The sequence below is a fragment of the Saccostrea echinata genome, unplaced genomic scaffold (genome assembly GCF_033153115.1).
Source record: "Saccostrea echinata isolate AGI-Se365-2 ecotype Australia unplaced genomic scaffold, CSIRO_AGI_Sech_v1 ptg000005l, whole genome shotgun sequence".
NCBI classification, from domain to species: Eukaryota; Metazoa; Mollusca; class Bivalvia; order Ostreida; family Ostreidae; genus Saccostrea; species Saccostrea echinata.
In genome coordinates this window covers 11731129-11750693 of record NW_026889754.1, presented here as the reverse complement: position 1 = coordinate 11750693, position 19565 = coordinate 11731129, and the positions used below count along the sequence as shown (strand labels likewise).

The following is a 19565-nucleotide window of genomic DNA, read 5'->3' as shown; positions in this document are numbered from 1 at the left end:
GTTTCTAATTGGTCCATGATTTTTTTCCAAAGGGATCTTCGATGTAATTGAGAGGATTACCATGCCTTTGGATGTCATCAACCTTTAAATAAAAGTGTTTTAACATCATATATCATTGAACATCTTTAAGTGAATATAGGAATACGTTGGATTTTTAAAAATATGTTCTGGTATTGTTGATTAAATGCAAACTTTTAAGAGTACTTTGACATTTTTGTTAGCTGAAAAAGTCAACTCTATTGAAGGACATATAACAACAGATGTAAATAATCAGAGACTTACTATATGCAAACAACAATGTGTCTTCTTTGCTCCTAGCTCTAGAATTTTACTCTCTACATATGCCATGTATTCCTCTAGTTCGGTCACTTTGTCAGATTTTGATTGCCGAACATGTTTTGAAACCAAAAATTTTAATCATTCATAAAATGAGTTCATGCATGTATATGGTATCTAAGTGAAAGACATGATTAGGCAGAAAATGCAGATGTACTACATCCATAATATGCAATTAAATTTGTTATTCCTTACCAGTGTTAGTCCTTCTAGAGCCTTGACATACGTCCTTTTTAGTCCGACAAAACCCATATTGTGAGGAGCGATTAGAAGCTAGTGAACAAAATGTAAAATCAAAGGGTTATTTTTTGGAGGTAAAATTAAGACCTGTAATTGAATTTTTAAAACGTTTTGCTAATTTTCAGAAAAGAAATTGGTATGTACACATGTTTTGAAATCTTTTCCCTGACGACTTTCAACATACTTTATGATCTCATTTATCATCCATTATTGGCCACTTGAATAAACTATCACTGGGAATGGGTTAAGGGGCTTAGAGAGTATCTTTGTCAGCGTTTTAATCAATTACAGCGTAAATGAAAAAGATGAAGATAATTTTATCATGGACATTTTTTTATATTGTTAATAATGCAAGACATTAAATAAAATTTAAGGTGGTACCAAAGCCCTATTAAAAATAATCTCGAATGAAGTTCATTATTTTGACCGGTCTTTCACTACTGTTTCAGTTAGTACATTAATTATTTACTTGTTTTTAATAAAACTTGAACAAATAATATACAATATACAAAAATATACAAAAAACACACGTGCAGTACAGCAATGGTATTGTCAGAGGCTTTTGGTTATGTTATACTATAATTTGTAAGTAAATTATTTTGAAAAATATCCTTCTTGATAACATATTTCTGTATTTGGAATTCAAATTTTTTAAAATGGATGTGTATTGGCAAGCGAGTCGTACTGCTATAAAAAGCCAGACCTATGATGTACAGCGTTGCTTTTTTTTTTAAATCAGATATCTGAGGTACAGTTGAGTTGTATGGATTTTATTAGAGAGGTTGAGATTCAATAGTGTTATAATAAAATGTCGAGTAAAGAAATTCTCTACAGAAAAATTTGTATGTCTAAGCACTAATACAAGTATAAAGGAGGTGTACAGGTGTAAGGTCTCAAACTCTCTATCATCAAATACTTAGGGAATTGGCTGATTAAAAAAATTGATAGGTATTTGACATCCGTTTTGGTCATTATGCACTCTATGTCTATTGTATTGTACAGAGGCAGTGAAGCGTGTTTGGAGGAACATGAGGGCTGACCTCAAAAGAAATAGAGAGGGGAAGATGGAGCAGAATCGACGCAAAAATAGAGAGACCAAACGCAAAAGATGTGTACGTATTCTATTTCATAATCAACTGCTATGCTATCCATTTCTCCCTGTTTTAAAAAGTCTTTGCGTAGGCCATCTTTAAGATGTTTGCTTGCCCTCTCCCGACCCAGGATGAAAAATTGGGCTCGGTAGGTAGGCGAGAATTTTTTTTTTCCTGGAAAGTACCAACATCAATGCTGAGTTTTCAAAATATGTTATTCGGAATGAATAAAAAAAATAATTGTTACCTTAAGGTTAAAAAGGTTTTGAGTCGGAGTATTTTTGGCCAGTCGGTCGGGAGAGGGCAACCGAACAATTTTTTTTTAAAGATGGACCTTTCATGCTATAAACATAAGTCTATGTTTTATTGAATTAACCTAATTATCTGATTTGCATTTTTTTTTCACTGCTTATCTTGTTCCTAAAATTATCCTCATTCAAGCAATCTCTTGACTATATGCAGCTGTAATTGTAATTGACTAAGTGGTAAACAAGTTTTAGCATTGCTATTTTTTTAAATACAAATGCTCATTTTTAATTATATAACTATGTACAACTAAATTTTTATAAGAAAGACGGTACACACATGGCTAGTAAATACGTCACAGCGGTGATTCTCATTATTTAGCTAATGATGGATTTTTTTAAACAATGTATATTTTATGAAAATAAAACAAAAGGTAAAAAGAATAAGAGGTGGATAATTATTTTAAATTGGAGTCCCACATATTTGAATGTTACTGTACCTTTTCATGTATCTTTTAATGATATGTCAAATACTAACCTTTTTACTTTAGTTGTAGAAGTTGAAGAGCAGACTGGTCCAAGTCGGAAGGGATATGTATTTCACAAAGGAGGAGAAGAGGTCCATGAGGAAGGCATTCGCGGTCGAATCAATGTCGCCTGAAGTAACAGACGACGAGGACGAATCAAGGAAGGTGTCAATCCCATTTCAATGGGAGTCGTCCAGGATGACAGAAATCAAGAGAGAAATAGACCAAGACTACCGTAAAGCCTTGACAGCCCAGTCACGCAGACAGAAGGCTTCCGTCAACAGGAGCTCTACTCAAGTAATGAGAACATCTCCTCCCAAAGAAATTCCCAGCTGAGCTGTGTCCTCCACCTATCGCGGCTTTACATTCAAGCATTTGGATCTTTAAAGGCTTCGGATTCGTTTTGATTCAATATTTATTTATTTATTTATTTATGTAAAGTGTTATTGTAATTCCATTTCATGTGTGAAAGAAATCAAGTTATGGGAAATTGTTAATTTTTATAGATGCTTATATATATATATATATATATATATATATATATATATATATATATATATATATATATAACATATGTATTAAGTAATTGAATGGACTGAACTTCAATCTCAAACAACTAGTTTTTTTTCATGTCCTATAAAAATTGTGTACGTATATACTTAATGAATTTGAATGGAATGTTGATCATTGAATTAAATATTCCTAGAACACTAGTACTGTGGGTGTTTTTATGATGCAAAATGAAAATAGAAGAAAAAAACTGTTTTGGTTGAAGAACAAAATCTATTTTGTATGCAACTGCAAATATAAGTATATATATATATATATATATATATATATATATATATATATATATATATATATATATATATATATATATATATCAGTACTATCATTGAAAAGCTGGGCTGAATTATATATTCGTTACTACCAGTTTACGTTGCGGAAACCTAAAGTACACCATATGTATATCGACTGTTTATTTATGCTGAAACCTTGCGTGTACTTCAAGTTTCATCATGTTTTTGTTGCGGAAACCCATGGTACACCATATGTATTTCAACCTTATACGCATACTGAAACCTTGCGTATACCTGAAGATTCAGTTTGTTTCAGTTGCGGAGACTATCTTGATTGTGGATACCTTTGGTTTCCGCACTGCGGAAACTAGATGAAACTTGAAGTTTCAGTGCAGGAACTTAGTAGGCTATTAGTAGGCTTAATTTTCCGCAGAGTTTCAGCCATGCGGAAACGGTACTTTTCATCCAGTGTAGTCATTGCGTAATAGAGTTTGTAAAAACAATATCGGAGATGGACCTTATTTAAGCCCACCAGCTGATTCCGCAAGAAAACCTGCTTAGTAAAGGGTAAACTTCATTCAATGAAATAGATAGGTAGCTTACGTCTGACCAAGTCTGTATTTGTAGCCTCGATATCAGCATCCGTTTAGTAACTTTTTTATCCGTGAGATAAAAGACTAATATATGCATTGCCAGAAGAAGAAAAATGCTTGCAGTTTAGCAGACTTACGTTGTTTATCACCCTTAATTTCTTTGTTGGTATCTTAGTCTTATGGGTAGGTGTAAAATAATACTCATTGTGTCAAGCAGAAAATTATCGTCATGCAGCTACAGCTTGTATTGCTTGAATGAAACACTAGCACTAATCATTGAAGATGTATATAAAAAATGTAATATTTATATAAAAAAAAAATAAAATAGGATGATTATATACTTTTATCGTTGAAAACTGCAACTAATTTGAACAAACGTATTCCATCAGTTTATGTGTTCAAGGCGCGGGAAAATGCATAATGTAATTTAATGAATATTCATGAGACGAGAAATGTATTAGGAATTAATCGCTGCACCCATCAACAAAATGTCTTTAAAATAACTAAGTATTTGTTAACTATGTACAATTTATTCTCAAACATCTAATTAAACTCAATTTTGTCTGCAAAAACCGCTGCTAGGGTCCCCGTGAAAATAGGCTGTTGTTTATTCACGACAGCAGGACTGTGGCAATATATAACCACCGTCTAAAAAAGAAATCACCAAATTCATCCTTTTTTTCCTTCCTTTCACTTTAAATCTGTTCCCGTTCGTATACCGGAGTATGTAATACTTACTCGGAGAAATAGTTACCTGCAATCCAATCCAGTAATGAATGTAAGCTAGCTGTGATTTGGAATTTGGAATCTTTCTATTTTTTCTCTTTATTGTAGAGGATGCTATCGAACACTTCAGAGACTATTTCCTTTGATGCTCTAATTAAAATAATCTATGGAAGTGGCTCCTTCCATTTCTTCTTCTTCACTCTTGTTTTCTTCTATTATTTTTCTCTTTTAATGATTGTCTACCTTGTCAGATAACCTGTCTATTCTGGAGTTTACTTCACTAATTTTGTTGGAAAGCGCGTTGAATATGTCCGGTTTCAACTCGTTATCAATTTTCTTATAGATCTCGTCCAATGAGCTTCTAATTTGGAACATCCTCCGTCAGATTCCATTTTCCTTTCATGCCTGATACCAACGTCCTTAAAATATACAACTGAACCTCCCGGGAGTCTCTAAGACAAATTCTCTTACGGCTTCATATTTTGCGTCGTTCTTACCTACGCAGTACAGTTAAGGCAACATTTTCTATAAAAAGACACTGAAAACAAGACACTTGAAGTTTAACCGTCTTATTTTCTAGCATACGACTCTACTGAAAATATCTTTGTGTCTTCTTGAAGAGTGTGTCCTTCGCTTTTAATATTGATATTTTTTGTCATCATGTGACCCTTAGTAGTCACGTGGGCTCCTACTTTAGCTCAAGATATAAAATATCAAATTTAACCGAAAAGTTCAAGGGCAAGGCAAAGAAAAATTACACTGCACAAGGTTTCAATGTGTCCCCAAATATCTATCCTATCTCAAAAATAATGCTCATTCAGTTAGATTTCTGGTATTATTTAGTTATTCAGTAAAAACAAAGACCGGTATTGAAAAAATAGGGTACTTTCCGCATTTCATGTGAAATAATAAATTACTTAGCGAATTACAGAGAAATGAGCATCACTTTTCAAAAAGTATGCAGTAAAATAAACAATTTAATACAAAAACCTAACTCTTCATATGTCGCCTTGCCCTTGAACTTTTTAGTTTAAAATCGAAGTCTTGAAACATTCATTCTAAATATAGTTTTCAAACGCATTAGTGACCCGGCACGGGAGGTAACTCTTTGGTATTTGTAGAGTTTGTTTACCTCGCGAATTTGAACATGTAACGTCTACAGACTATGCTAGGCTTTATTCTACTTACTCAAAACGGTATGCATATAAAGATCTTGACTTTAATTACTTTCCTTTGTATGTCTTCGTCCTTTTCATACACCAGACAAGACCTTGTTGAATACCTTCCGCATTTTCTCGATGATCTAGGCCTTTATCATGTACGTATATACATGTATAACAATCAAGTTTATCGGAACTGCCGCAAAGTACATCATATAAGTAAGATTGAAAAAAAAATGTCCATTACTAAATTTCAATCATTTCTGATAAACGTGTAGATCTCCCCTCCCTCATATGATGAGAAACCATTCATCCCCCCCCCCCTACACACAGACATAATAAAAAATATATATCTACAACAGAATGAAGTTTCACATATGGGTTTTCCTCAGTGGCTCTCCAAAATCTTCTTTTGTTTAAGAGTTCCTGTTGGCTTATAAATTACTCAGATATAAAAACAAGGTGAGGGTTATTTACACCTGTTAATATAATTAGTTCTATCCTCCTTTCTGCCTATCTAACCCCTTATATTTTGCTTCTTAGCTCCCTTGATGAAAGGACAATGATATATACTTGGGCATTGTTAACTTGTAAACATCATGATCTAGTTTTTATTTATTAGGATATAACCATTGTACATGTATCTCATTTAGAGCGGGTGCTTTCATTTTGTTTTTTAAAGGGGGGGGGGGTTCTTTTCCTGTGATAAACTAAAGCTTAGGGATTGATATTTTCTCCAAAAAAAAATGAAAGCACCCGAACTAAATGATATAAAAATGTAATCAGAAAATAGATACTTCCTTGATACAAGTGATCATGATAAATATGTAATTATGCCAATATTAGGCTTTATTTGGTTCAATGTATCTAAAACACCATGTTCATGCAAGTCTGGATTTTCACACCTTTACAGCCTTCAAAGCTGACATTCATATCACTGTTGCCATTGAAAGATAAAGTTAAAGTATTATTCATCTAGTAAATTTATTTAATAACTACAGCTTCTCCCATACAAAGCCAGGCTGTGAGGGTAATTCTGAGCAGGTGCATAGTTTTTCCATCAAGACATGTACTCTGGGATAAAATCCATTCTAAAAAAAAAATGAAATATTATTAAGTGTGCTGGTGATTAAAACAGTAAAACTTGAAACAATGTAATGAGTAAAATCTAATGAAATCACATAAAAATGTATCAAATATCTGTAACTCTGCTGTTTTTATTTATTAAAATAATTTTTAAAATAATAGTGCCATGAATATGTGTGTTGTTGATATCATTAAGCATACCTTTTTACTTGGTCCATACACTTGCTGCCTGTGTCAACACTGGAATGGTTCAAATTCTTTGTGAACAGCTACTGTAACATAAAATATACCAAAAATGTAATGAGTCAAATACATACTAGTTAAAATAAATGGCACTGCAATGTGCAAAACAAACCATGCAATACAACATTTTCTAAAATTCATGAAATCTTTTGTTACAAAACTTCTCTGGGAATTTTAAAACTCTGCCATTTGCAATTTAGCAAATTAAGCTTGGAAAATAACTGATTAAAGGAAACAAATTCATAAATGAAATTCATCTGTTCAAAATTGAAAAATTATTATATTGGCATACAATAAAATCATTGTGAAATATATTAATAGTGAACATACCATGTTTAGAAATTGTTGCATATGTTTTCTGTAGATAACTCTGGATTATATGCATGCAGCACCTGACAGCTACAATGATGAAAAAATTGTACATCATGTATTCAGACCAGAAAAATAAAATAACATGATATTCAATTTTAAATTTAGAAATATCATTCTACAGATTTAGAATTTCATAATACAGATGCTAAGAATTATTTTAAAGTATGAAACACTAGCTGGTGAAAATTTAAACTTTAAATCCTATTTTTGATTTACAGGACTGGGGTATAAAATGCATACATGCATGTATATTACATACACAATACAGTTTCACTTTACAGAAATATACACTTTATGGATGTGCTAAATTATCAATTGATATACTGCTTTCCTTTTCAAATAACATATTAAGATGATTGTATGTCAACATAATTATATGTTTAGTGAATCTTTTATCAATGATTGAAATTGAACAATAATTAATTTTAATAAATTTAACAGCAAACTTTTGCATGCCTGAAGATCTCCATGATACATAGCCTACATTCTCTCAAAAATTAGTTGAACGACAAGGAATTGCATATTCAGTGCAAATTAAACTGTTGGTGTGCAACTTCATATCATGTTTGTGTGTGTAAGGGGAGGGGGGGGGGGGTTATACACAGCTCCTGGGCACTGCCAATATATCTTCCTACATGTATACGTATTATACATACACATTCGATTATTTCATATTGATGTTAACAATAGTATATCTAAATCTTGATACCTATGCGTACATAATATACGAAGCTAAATATGAAAACCCCTGCAGCTGCCCAGGGTAGAGAGGTGGGGTGCAATAGCCTCAGTAGTCCATGATTTCTCTAAATATCTGCCGCATCTGATAAACAAACCATAAATCTGTTACTTTATTACTGTTCTCTTTAAAAGATTTACCTGTTTGCTGTATTTTCCACCGCAAATCTCAGCTGCTGTCTCCACGTCCTTTATGTAAACAACATTCCGTGTCACTGAGTGCAAGCGCTTGGCTGAAGCCGAGTGCAGCCAAACGACACAATGAAAGCGAATTATTTCGACAACATGATGTTCTAAACAAGAGAAAATCACTACTTCTAATTTATTTAAAGACAAGAATACGGACATTTGTTACAAATTCTTGCAATTGTCGTTAAATAGTTATTTTGAGCTCTAATTCCTTATATAGGTATATCAGGGCGGAGCGACTGTCATGACGTCAAACCTCATTATGACCTCATTACCATAAAAGTTTCATGGGTAGCCTTAACTGTACTGCGTATCAAAAATGATACAAGTTGTAATATGCTTGCTATATATAACAATGTTTCACTATGTCAAATAAATTACCTTCTGATAGTTATTCTTTCTCCATTCTACTAGGGAATCTGTAATACATTGCGAAATAATTATAAGTGGTATAAGGAGATTCCTCTTCAAATAACCAGGATTACAAACCATCAAGGTCAAGAACTCCCGTTGAGCAAAGAGATTACGATAAAAAAACAAGGTACAGTTTTAGCCAAGGTTTGCCCGGTGATCTTCTAAAAAATTAGATATGTTTATTTAACTCTTTCTTTTGTTATTCAATAAAAAAATCCTCATAGACACCAGCACAAATCAAAAAACAAGAACACGAGTACGCATGCGCAATACAAACTGTCAAAGAGATTAATCTTTTGCTCATTTGTCATTATTTGCAAAAGTCAATACCTCCGTAGTGATCGCCCACGATTAAATTTTGACAGAATGAATATGAAATGTAAATTCATATTCAGTCTTAATTTCATCGTGGGCGAGGACTGTGGACATGATTAAATCTTTAAAAAAAACCCAGTTCGATCAATTTCTAATCGTAACGGGTGCCATGTCGGTAGTGGATATTATAATGTCTAGAATTATAATCTCAATACAATGATTTCAAGTTAGTTGAAAGCAGTGTATCTTTTAAGTGCTCAGTATAGCTAATAATAGTGTCTTGGCATACCTTTTAAGGAATGTTTTTAAGTTTTGTGTGAGTTACTGGTGTGTAAATCAAACAGACCTGCACGTAGGCATATTTCATGAAGCGCACAATAACATGAATAATTCACACTAAACTTAAAAGCTCAGAGCAAACCGCAATTCTAGAAATGCAGTGAAGACTGTCTTTGAAGGTAAACTTATATGCATATTTTATGAATTAATTATGCCAGTTCTACAGTTTAAGTACAAAGTGAATAATTATTTTAAAAAAGGATGCTTGTCTGAAGGCCATGACATGCATCCAAAATTGATATATCCCAATTGAAATATTGTTAATACATGTATTACATGTTTTATATTTTCGGAGTTTTCATGTTTTGTTTTGTAGAATGAGCCATTTAGAAGACTTTTCTCACCGCAGGAACCCACTGTTGGTATGAATAATTAATTTTGTATAATCCAATAAACAATCAGATTCACAGAGGGTACCTGTATGATGTTGAGGAAATAAGTGTTTTGCATGAAAAACATTTAACAGCTCAGCAGCCTTTTATGTTCTTTGACTTGGAAACAACAGGACTAGGTGTGTGAATAATTTTATTAACTTTGGAAACAATAGAGATGCAACATCTTTGTTTTGGGCATATATATTTCATATCTGCAAATTTTGAGAGAAAAAAATCATTTTACTTGTCCACAAATGTTTTGTTATCTTTATGCAAAATAATATATGGCATTTATTCATCCTAAGCACTTCCTTGTGTTGTATTGTGATATATTTTCAGTCTAAAGATAATTTTTTTACAGAGTCTAAAAAAAGTGTCGAATTGTAAAAAAAAAGTTGCAGAATCAGAACTCCGTAAAACCTTATTGAAAAAAATTGTTTCACTGAATGATTTAGTACCTTATGTTATTATAATGTCTCAATGTGTTCCATTACAGGGCGTACTTCAGATATCATTCAGATAGCAGCTGTCTGTAATTATGAAACTTTTAATACATATATATTCCCTACTTAGCTCATACGTCCTGGTGCATCATCAGCCACTGGTGTCAGTTTCAAAGATGGACAACTAAAAGCATTGAAGCAGTTAAGCAAAAGGATTTCTTGCATTGGTGAAGAAATTTACTTATTCTTGCATCGTAGGACATAACATTAAAAACTTTCATATGCCTGTCCTCATTAATTCTTTAGAAAAATATGGTCTTTGTGAAACTTTAAACCGAAGTATTTCAGATTTTAGTGATACGTTAGTTATTGAAAGAGCATTATACAAAAAGGATGGAGTAAACGAACTGTTTGAACATTTCAGTCTGAATGAAAATCAATTAAATGATTTTGTTTTCCAACTGTCTTATTTTGCTTGTAAATCTAGTCTCCAAGCATTAGTTGAGAAAAAGGTAACAAAATGTGTGCAACAAACTTGCTGCTTGTTCCCTAGGGATGTCTCAGCTAAGGAAAATTCACAACCGTGATGATGTGAATGGTATCGCTAGCATTTTAAAATAGTGCAAGATTGCAAAGAAATGTTCCATTGCCAAAAAAAAAAAAAAGATTGATAGTGCTTATATTATGATGTGTACCGGTATTGAACATTTTATGCATAGAGTTGGATTTTTAATTTTTGCTACATGTAATTGTGAGAAATTTCAAATACTATTTGTTGAACTTCATCATTTTTGTGCAAAATATTGCATATTTTCAAGATATGAACTTTTTCAATTGTATACCTGTCAGATATGTGCAGAGTATTTGGATTTTAAATTTTCATAATTTGTGAAAAAAAAAACGCAAATAAAATTTCTTGAATTGAGTCATTTTAATGCAGAACATGTGTATATTGATAGAAATGCAGGAGCTGTAAAAAACACGTTCTGGTCACCTTGATTGCTTATCACTTCATAAAAATGGAGTTCGTGCTGACCCAGACAAGGTCAAGGCAGTGAAGAATATGCCCACTGATATAAAGGTATTAAGATCAATTTCATTTTGTATAATTAATTATGTGTTTTTTTTCAACAATCAATTTCCAGAGTGTCATGTCTCACAAAGATGACTGATAGTTGCAAACTATTTTTTCAATGTAATAAAAAACACTGTAATTATTAGTATTGATGTTTTATTAGGCAGCACCTTAGTTTCTTCATTACAACAATATAATGAGTAATTAAAATTTAAAATGAAAAACAATCAATTTGCAGAGTGTCATGTCTCACAAAGATGACAGATAGTTGCAAACTATTTTTTCAATGTAATAAAAAACACTGTAATTATTAGTATTGATGTTTTATTAGGTAGCACCTTAGTTTCTTCATTACAACAATATAATAAGTAATTAAAATTAAAAATGAAAAAAAAAACACCTGTAAAATGCAAAAAAATTATCCAGTCATGATGAAAATACCAAGTGCACACCTACATATGGCGAATAAGTGTAAATTTTCAGACAAATCCTTGCAACAGTTTCCAAGGAATGGTCCGGACAAAATCTCGTCTACAGACAGACGGACAGATAGATGGACATGCTGATTCCAATATACCCCGTTCACCTCCCAAAGGAAGGTCTTCTTTGGCTACATCCATCAGAGCAGAACGATGAATCAGATTATGTCGAACGACTAAGGATATCAATGAAGAAGTGTGGGGATCTTGCTCGTCAGAACTTGAAGAAGGCATCCAAGAGTCAAAAAGACTGCATGACTTCAGGCTGTATGAGAGGACATATAATATTGGTGACCTTGTCTACATCAAGAATGACGCTAAAAGAATGGGAAAGAGTCCAAAACTTCAGCCTCTCTGGAAAGGACCAGCAGTTGTCTCCAAAAGGTTGGGGCCAGTTTTGTATAATATAATAACGAAAAAGGGTTTTACCACTCTTCATCATGATCGCCTGAAGCCATGTCAAGTTGATACACTGCCAAGATGGATTGCCAAAGTTCGTCGCCAGTTAAAATATTGTATGGACTTTGACGAACTTTTCAAAGAATGTACAGATAAAGATGAGGATAAGCAAGGAAACAATGGTGTTTGGACCACAGAATCAAGCCTACAGAACGAGGGGAAGGCATCCAGGAAGGATGATGCAGTAGTCCCTGTTACGGAGAAACCAACGACCAAGGAGCTGGACCAAGGAGTAGTCATAAGGCATTGAAGAACAGTAAAACGCCCACAGAGATATGAAAACTAAACTAAACATTTTGCTTTGTATTCTTTTATTTTTAAATGTTTATTGAAAATGTAACATTTTCTGTCTTAGGAGGGGAGTAATGTAGTGTAATTGCGTATTTTCCGTCGAGTTCGGTGTGTCAATAATTGTGTTGTTCCAAAATTAAACTCTGAAGTAGACAGACGTGTTTCTTGTTCTCTCCCGGGGTTTGGATCCACGTGGTGCCAACTAGGACCTACACCATTGCAAAAGCACCTCAATTTTACCGACTTTTATCTTTGTAAATTTCTTAAAGTCGGTTAAAGTGGTATCACAGTTCATGTTTTATTTGTTATATTGTATATACTTGTCGACTATAAATGATTTTTACTTGATTTGACCGCCACGTCAGGGCCGAGGTGTCGGACATGACGGGTTGACGTTGGGCCGTCTGTTAATCTTTAAGAAGCATGTAACATACAATTAATACTTCAAACAACTTAAATTTACACTTACCAAAGAGCCTGTATCTTGTCTCTTTACAAATGTACATTTCATATATATTAGGTCAACATGATCTGAACATGCTGTCTGCAGGCCGCAGCCATATGTTGCATTACGTGATGCAGCCGAGGTTACATGAGGTACGAATCGGTTGAGTGGACGAACGCATGTAGATTTCTCTGCAAGAAAGCCAGATTGAATCCGTTGTAAATGGTGTACGTAATCTTTGTATTTTTTTAAAGCAATGAAAATAAATAACAATTACCTTTCCCGCATTTCATAAATAATATCCTGCATAATGACCCGAACCCCGTGTTGAAGAGTCCGTTAAATGTAAACACGTAATGAATCATTATGTTCCCTATTGATTGATTGATTGCATGTTGTTTTACGTCCCATTCGAGAATTTTTCACTCATATAGAGACGTTACCATATACCGGTGAAGGGCTTCAAATTTTGACCTTTACTCGGCACTCAGGGCCATTGAACAGTGAGGGATCTTTATAGTGTCAACGTCTGCCGTGACACGGGGCCTCGGTTATTAAGGTCTCATCCGAAGGACCCGCAACTTTCACTTCAAAGTGCCGAATGCATGGCGAAGGAACAGTTGCTACCCATTTTTAATCGACTTAGGTCAGTCGCTGCCGAGATTCGAACTCAAGACCTCCCGATCACGGAGCGAGCGCTCTACCCACTGAGCTACTGTGAACGGTTATGTTCGCTATTCATTGAGCGGATTGGACAACTGTTAATTGCAAGTGTCATATATGGTAGTTTCCTGGACCTGTTAATTAAACGGATTTAAATAAATATGAAAACGCCACCACTTGCCGGTGGAGAGCTGCAAATTTTTGACCTATTCTCGGCATAAGTGTTTCACAAACATCTCTTGTTTATAAGAGTTCATGCTATGATTTTCTTTCCAGAGGAGGCTGTAAAAATTGTTCAAGTTTGCTAGAAAAAAAAGAGTCTGCTGGAAGGAGCAGGGACACTCGATGGAGGTGATTATGTAGAGATTCGAAAGGGGTGACTCTGTGGAGTCTGCTGGAAGGAGCAGGGACACTCGATGGAGGTGATTATGTAGAGACTCGAAAGGGGTGACTCTGTGTAGAGACCTTACTGAGTAGGACGAGAAAGTTGAGGATTTCCTAGAATTGACATAATGTCTGGTTACCGAATAAAAAGATAGAAACAGTTTTAATCTGTCATTTTTCATTGCAATCATGGAACATTCACTCTCAAGGAAAGGGAAATCAAATTGATATATTTCTTATTTGGAGGAATTTTAGTCCTTCCTTTTCGCTTCAGCAAAAACTCATTGTCGTACTACTTTTCGGGTAGTCGAAGTGTATGTACTTTTAATTAAATTGTTTGACCTGGTGCTAGCTACTGGACTCTTTTGTCTTGGGTAGGAGACCAATCATGCTATGCAATAGCATCATAGCATTAGATGACACAGCGGATACAATTACCTATTTTGACAACAATCAGATACTTGCCAGAAGCTGGCGTGTTCATTAGGAAAATAAAGCCATCTTATCCGCAGTTACCACTAATGTTCATTTTTTTCCAAATACACCAACCTTTCTACAAGAGAACCCTGATATTTCTCCAAGGAAATGGCTGTATTCACATCCTTCAACTCACCTTACTCCGACCTTCTGTCTTATTTGCACAAATTTCCTTCGATATCTTAGATTTGATTTCATTGAAAGCCGTCTCCAGATAATTATCAAACAGCAGAGGGGAGATTAACAAGTGCTATAGATTCCATCCAGGAAGCCACCAGCCGTTTAAAGATGAGGATACATGTTCGAAATCCAGGACTCGCCACGATCCTTATAATTTTATACAGCATTATCATGATGGTAAACCTAGAATTGTAATAGGCAATCCTGTGACGACGAATCCATGTTCTTACGATGCGGTGAAGGAAGTGCTGACTACCATCAAAGGTTCCACTGCAGGCGGTTGTAGAAGGTGGACGGCTATTGGGTGCGATGTGCTCCCTTATCTTATTGCGAGTCGAGTGTTAAGGGAGCACCATGAACTACAAAATATCCTTCTGCAGCCTTGCCTGGGTCACATTGAAATGAACATGACGAAAGTATACAGCGTTATTAAAATTAAAAGCAACATTTGCGTGATAAAATTCAGTGGAACATTTTTTTATATATATACACATCACAACATTATAAAATCTTAGGTGAAATCTTATTTCAATTATCAGTATCTACTTCTACAGGCTTGTGACATTAACATTATCTACTTCTACAGACTTGTGACATTTTTATTATCTACTTCCACAGGCTTGTGACATTATCATTATCTACTGCTATAGGTTTGTGATATGATCATTATCTGCTTCTACAGACTTTTGACATTGTCATTATCTACTTATACAGACGTGTGACATCATCATTATCTACTTCTACAGACTTGTGACATTATCACTATCTACTTCTACAGGCTTGTGACATCATCATCTACTTTACAGACGTGTGACATTATCATTATCTACTTCTACAGACTTGTGACATTATCATTATCTACTTCTACAGGCTTGTGACATCATTATCTTGTGACATCATTATTTACTTCTACAGTCTTGCGACCTTCTCATTATCAAAGAATTATTTTACACATATAACAGTAGTAGTTGTCTGTAAACAAGTCTGAACATTCTAATTATAGCCATTATAAAGCTGAAATTATGTGGAGATAACGAACAGTATTCGAGCTCGAAAGTCCATTAAAGATTACAAATTAGAAACAGAGCAAACATGGACGCCCAAAACATCAGAGTTGGGATCAGGTGCCATGGAGGAGTGAGCATCCCCTGCAGACGGTCACACCCTCCGTGTGCTCCTTGTCATGTTCGGGAAAAAACGGAAAAATCCGTCGACAATTAGTGTGTAAATAATGGCCTAGCGATCAGTATGAAAAAAAGTCTGTCGTCATTTGACTTAATCGTTTCGACCATAGAACTTATGAGTTCGAATCTCGGCCGCGACTGACCTAAGTTGATAAAAATAGGTAGCAACTGTTCTTTCGCTATGCTTCGGCACTTTGAAGTGAAAGTTGCGGGTCCTTCGTATGAGGCTTTAAAAACCGAGGCTCCGTGTCACGACAGGCACTGGCACTATAAAGATCCCTCACTGTTCATTGGTCATGAGTGCCGAGTAAAGGTCAAACTTTGAAGCCCTTCACCAGTATATGGTAACGTCTCTATATGAGTGAAAAATTCTCGAACGGGGCGTAAAACAACATTCAATCAATCAATCTTTATAGTCCCAAATGAAGGAGATGAACTACTATTGCCTTATGTCAGACAGTGTCTGAGCACCGCTGACACACCGTCAGCACAAGGATACTTTCAGTGGTGTTGTGATGTGAAGGATACCAATTACAAATTCGATTCTATATTTTTGGGATATAAATCAAATATTTAATTTTTAAGGACTTTCATTTTAAAGCAATAATCATGCTAATGGTGCCGTGCATTATATCGACGGATTACTTCTGGAGGTCATTTTCACATACACTCTCCCAGTGTACTTGTTTCGCGCTGGTGTTCGGAGGAACAATTCCGATGTCATCATGACTGCAAGACTAAAATTTGCACCCTTGTATTTTGGCACCAGTATATATAATAACCAACTAATACAGGGTGTTTCAAAATATATATTATATTTTTAAATCTAAATATTTTTTTAACCTATAATATTTTTAATAGCATACATATATCAATTTAAACATCAAATCCTGCAATTTTATTCCATGTGAAAAGTTCAGGAAATCATGGTATTATAAAGTTTAATTGTGAAATCAACGAAAATGTCATAATTTGAATATTTTTCGAAATGGACATAACTTATCAACATTTTAAAGCTGTTTAAAGCAATTGTAAAGCTGTCGTTTTAATACAAATTGCCAGCAATCATTCAGAAGTTGGTGAAGATAAATATTCCAAAAGAATGGAAACTTTTTAGAATGCTTCACAGCACAGTAGGCTAGTAACCCAAGTTAAAGGACAGAGACGGGCAATACAAGATAACTGACGAAATAATCTAGAAAAACTAAGAATGTCAAGAAAGAAAGAATTTATTGTTGAAATGAGAGTTTAGAAAGTATAGCCAACGCCTTAGAAAAGTGCCAGAAGGATGTTTTCAGCACTGATGCTGGCAATTTCAATATTTAAAGAGTACATTGAACTTTGAAATATGAAAAAAAGTTATCAACATATAAATTCTCAATAATGCTACATCTCAAGGAAAGAACTTGAACCCTGCATCTTAATCTTTATGCCTTTTTCTTTGAGAATTCTCTAGCAACAGGGTCTAAAATCCTAAACCATTCTGAATGAGCTCAAAAAGAACATAAACCTTCAAATGAGGAGGGTTTTAGCAAAAATGTGTGACAATGTTATAACAATTTCAAGAAGCAACATCTTGCAATCAAAGTAGGCGAAAATCATTTGGAACATGTAATGAGGGCTTTGACGTTGTAAATTCAACGTATCAAAGATGATCCAATTTAGAAATTTCACTAATTTTCATAAATATTTTAAATTTCGGCCTGTATTTAATATTTTATTTGGTAATTGTGCATAAAGAATCTAATGGATACATGCATCAAGTTGATGAAAACTCTTGTCTGTATCCTTTTCTTGTGTTTGTCAAATTATAGATTTAAAATGTAACATATAATATGAAACACCCCGTAGAAGTCTTTGACTCATTAATGAGAGTGTGTGCACTATCTGAAGTCTCAAAATTAATAAACGCCAACGAATTTCTAACCTGTAAGTGTACCCAACTTTGTCTTTTTTTTTCCAAAACATGTTACACTGAATTGTAATCTGAAAAGAAAAAGACTTTATAATTAATCTTTAATAATTATTATTATAGAATCAGGATATCCGAGTTAAGGAGAAGGATGCGACTTCATCCTTGAATCTAGGAATAAGATGACAAAATATGGCGCGGCTGAAGAGAAACATTGGAACCAAGCTTGTCGAAATTTTGGCAAAGTAGAAAAAGGTTTAAATATAGTATATAACGTGCACTTTTGCATTTTTCTTGCACCATTTCAAACAACAATTACTAACAACTAATAAATTACATTACAAATGAGTTGGACACAGAAATTCAACGTTGTTTTATGTTTGTGTTTTTGGTTTAAGGCAATCAGCATCACAAATAGCTGAAGGACTGGAGAGACTGCCAGATGACATTGAAATAGTTGAAGGACTGGAGAGACTCCCAGATGACATTGAAATAGTTGAAGATCGACTGGAGAGACTGCCAGATGACATTGAAATAGTTAAAGGACTGGAGAGACTGCCAGATGACATTGAAAGAAGAAAAGCTCTGGAACCTCAACTCAAGTTTAGAAAAAAAAACAGTCCTTAAGCAGAAACATGCGGTTAATGCTTATTTAACTTCTCCAGAATGTTGCCAACAGGAAAATATGAGAAGTTTTCTCAAAACTAAAAGAAAATTTAATGGTATTAGTTGAGAGCACTTTGGCCACTCCGACTCGTGAAGTTTCAGCTGAGGGAATTCCCCTTTTGGTTCAGAAGACTATTGAACACAAGTTCGAAGATGGCGTTTACAAAGGCAAAATAAGAACTGTTGTCCCTGGATTTCCTCACTCGTACAATATACAATATGAAAATGACAATGCAGTGTATGCCTAAAATCTACTTAAGGGTTATAAAAAAGGTGACCTTAAAATTATTGTTGAGAAGGAGAAGAGCACAGATTAGAAGTTGTAAATATTGATAATAAGTAAACAGTATCATTGATTACTTCTTCTGCTAACAGTTATTGTTTAAACTCAAGTAATCGATTTGTATGGGTAAATTTAATTTTATAACATTTATTTTTCTAAATTTCATAAAGTTACTCTTTATCTAAGAGATGTTATTATTTTAATTGAGGCTCGTTAATCTCCAACATGGCTTTCCCTTCACCTCGAACGTACTTTACGTCCTGAAAATTTCCCTGATGTTATAATCGTGGACCCGTGTGTCCGCGAAAATAGCTTTTGTTGGATCCACATCACCTTGACGCAGAGCATCACTGACGTCGCGCACGAAACGTTGTAAACATTTTTGTTGATCATATTCCACAGTCTGGTATATTTTGGTAACTTCCAAACTGGTTTATGTACCATCAAAGCAACGACGTTACAATCAATAACTGAGGAGCCTGCATCCCCCACAAATAAGCGACGCGGTTTATCGGACAAGATAAAGCGCTTTGCTTGATTTTGCATGCGATGACCTATCACGTTAAAGGGAATGTCTGTCCTACAAAGGAGGGGACTCATTTCGGAAAAGTTCTCATAAGGGGTCATAGTGGGGTGACTGAAATGAACAGGCCATGTATCCGGTAAGCGAATGTCGCATCTACAACACCTGTAGTTAAGCATGTACTTATGCAGACATTCATATTTCAGGAGTTGACAAACTCTTCTGTGATGGGAGATAGAATGTCAAAGCTTGGGGAAAAAAGGGCATTGATCCTGCAAAGAGGTCAGAAATTGAAATTAAGTTATTTGCCTTT

General features: G+C 34.3%; 1 protein-coding gene and 1 long non-coding RNA gene across 2 annotated transcripts; one reads left to right on the top strand and one right to left on the bottom strand.

Annotated features, from left to right (window-relative positions):
• The first annotated feature begins 1604 nt into the window (after nucleotides 1-1604).
• On the top strand, nucleotides 1605-2775 carry LOC133180059 (uncharacterized). The gene is made up of 2 exons (XM_061314657.1): nucleotides 1605-1688; nucleotides 2470-2775. The coding sequence occupies exons 1-2, from the start codon at nucleotides 1605-1607 to the stop codon at nucleotides 2773-2775; spliced, it is 390 nt and encodes a 129-aa protein (XP_061170641.1).
• Nucleotides 2776-6703: 3928 nt separating this feature from the next.
• On the bottom strand, nucleotides 6704-8344 carry LOC133180058 (uncharacterized). The gene is made up of 4 exons (XR_009720262.1): nucleotides 8299-8344; nucleotides 7378-7446; nucleotides 7006-7076; nucleotides 6704-6809 (listed from the first exon to the last, which is right to left on the bottom strand). It is a non-coding gene; the product is annotated as an uncharacterized LOC133180058 (long non-coding RNA).
• Between the last annotated feature and the right edge of the window lie 11221 nt (nucleotides 8345-19565).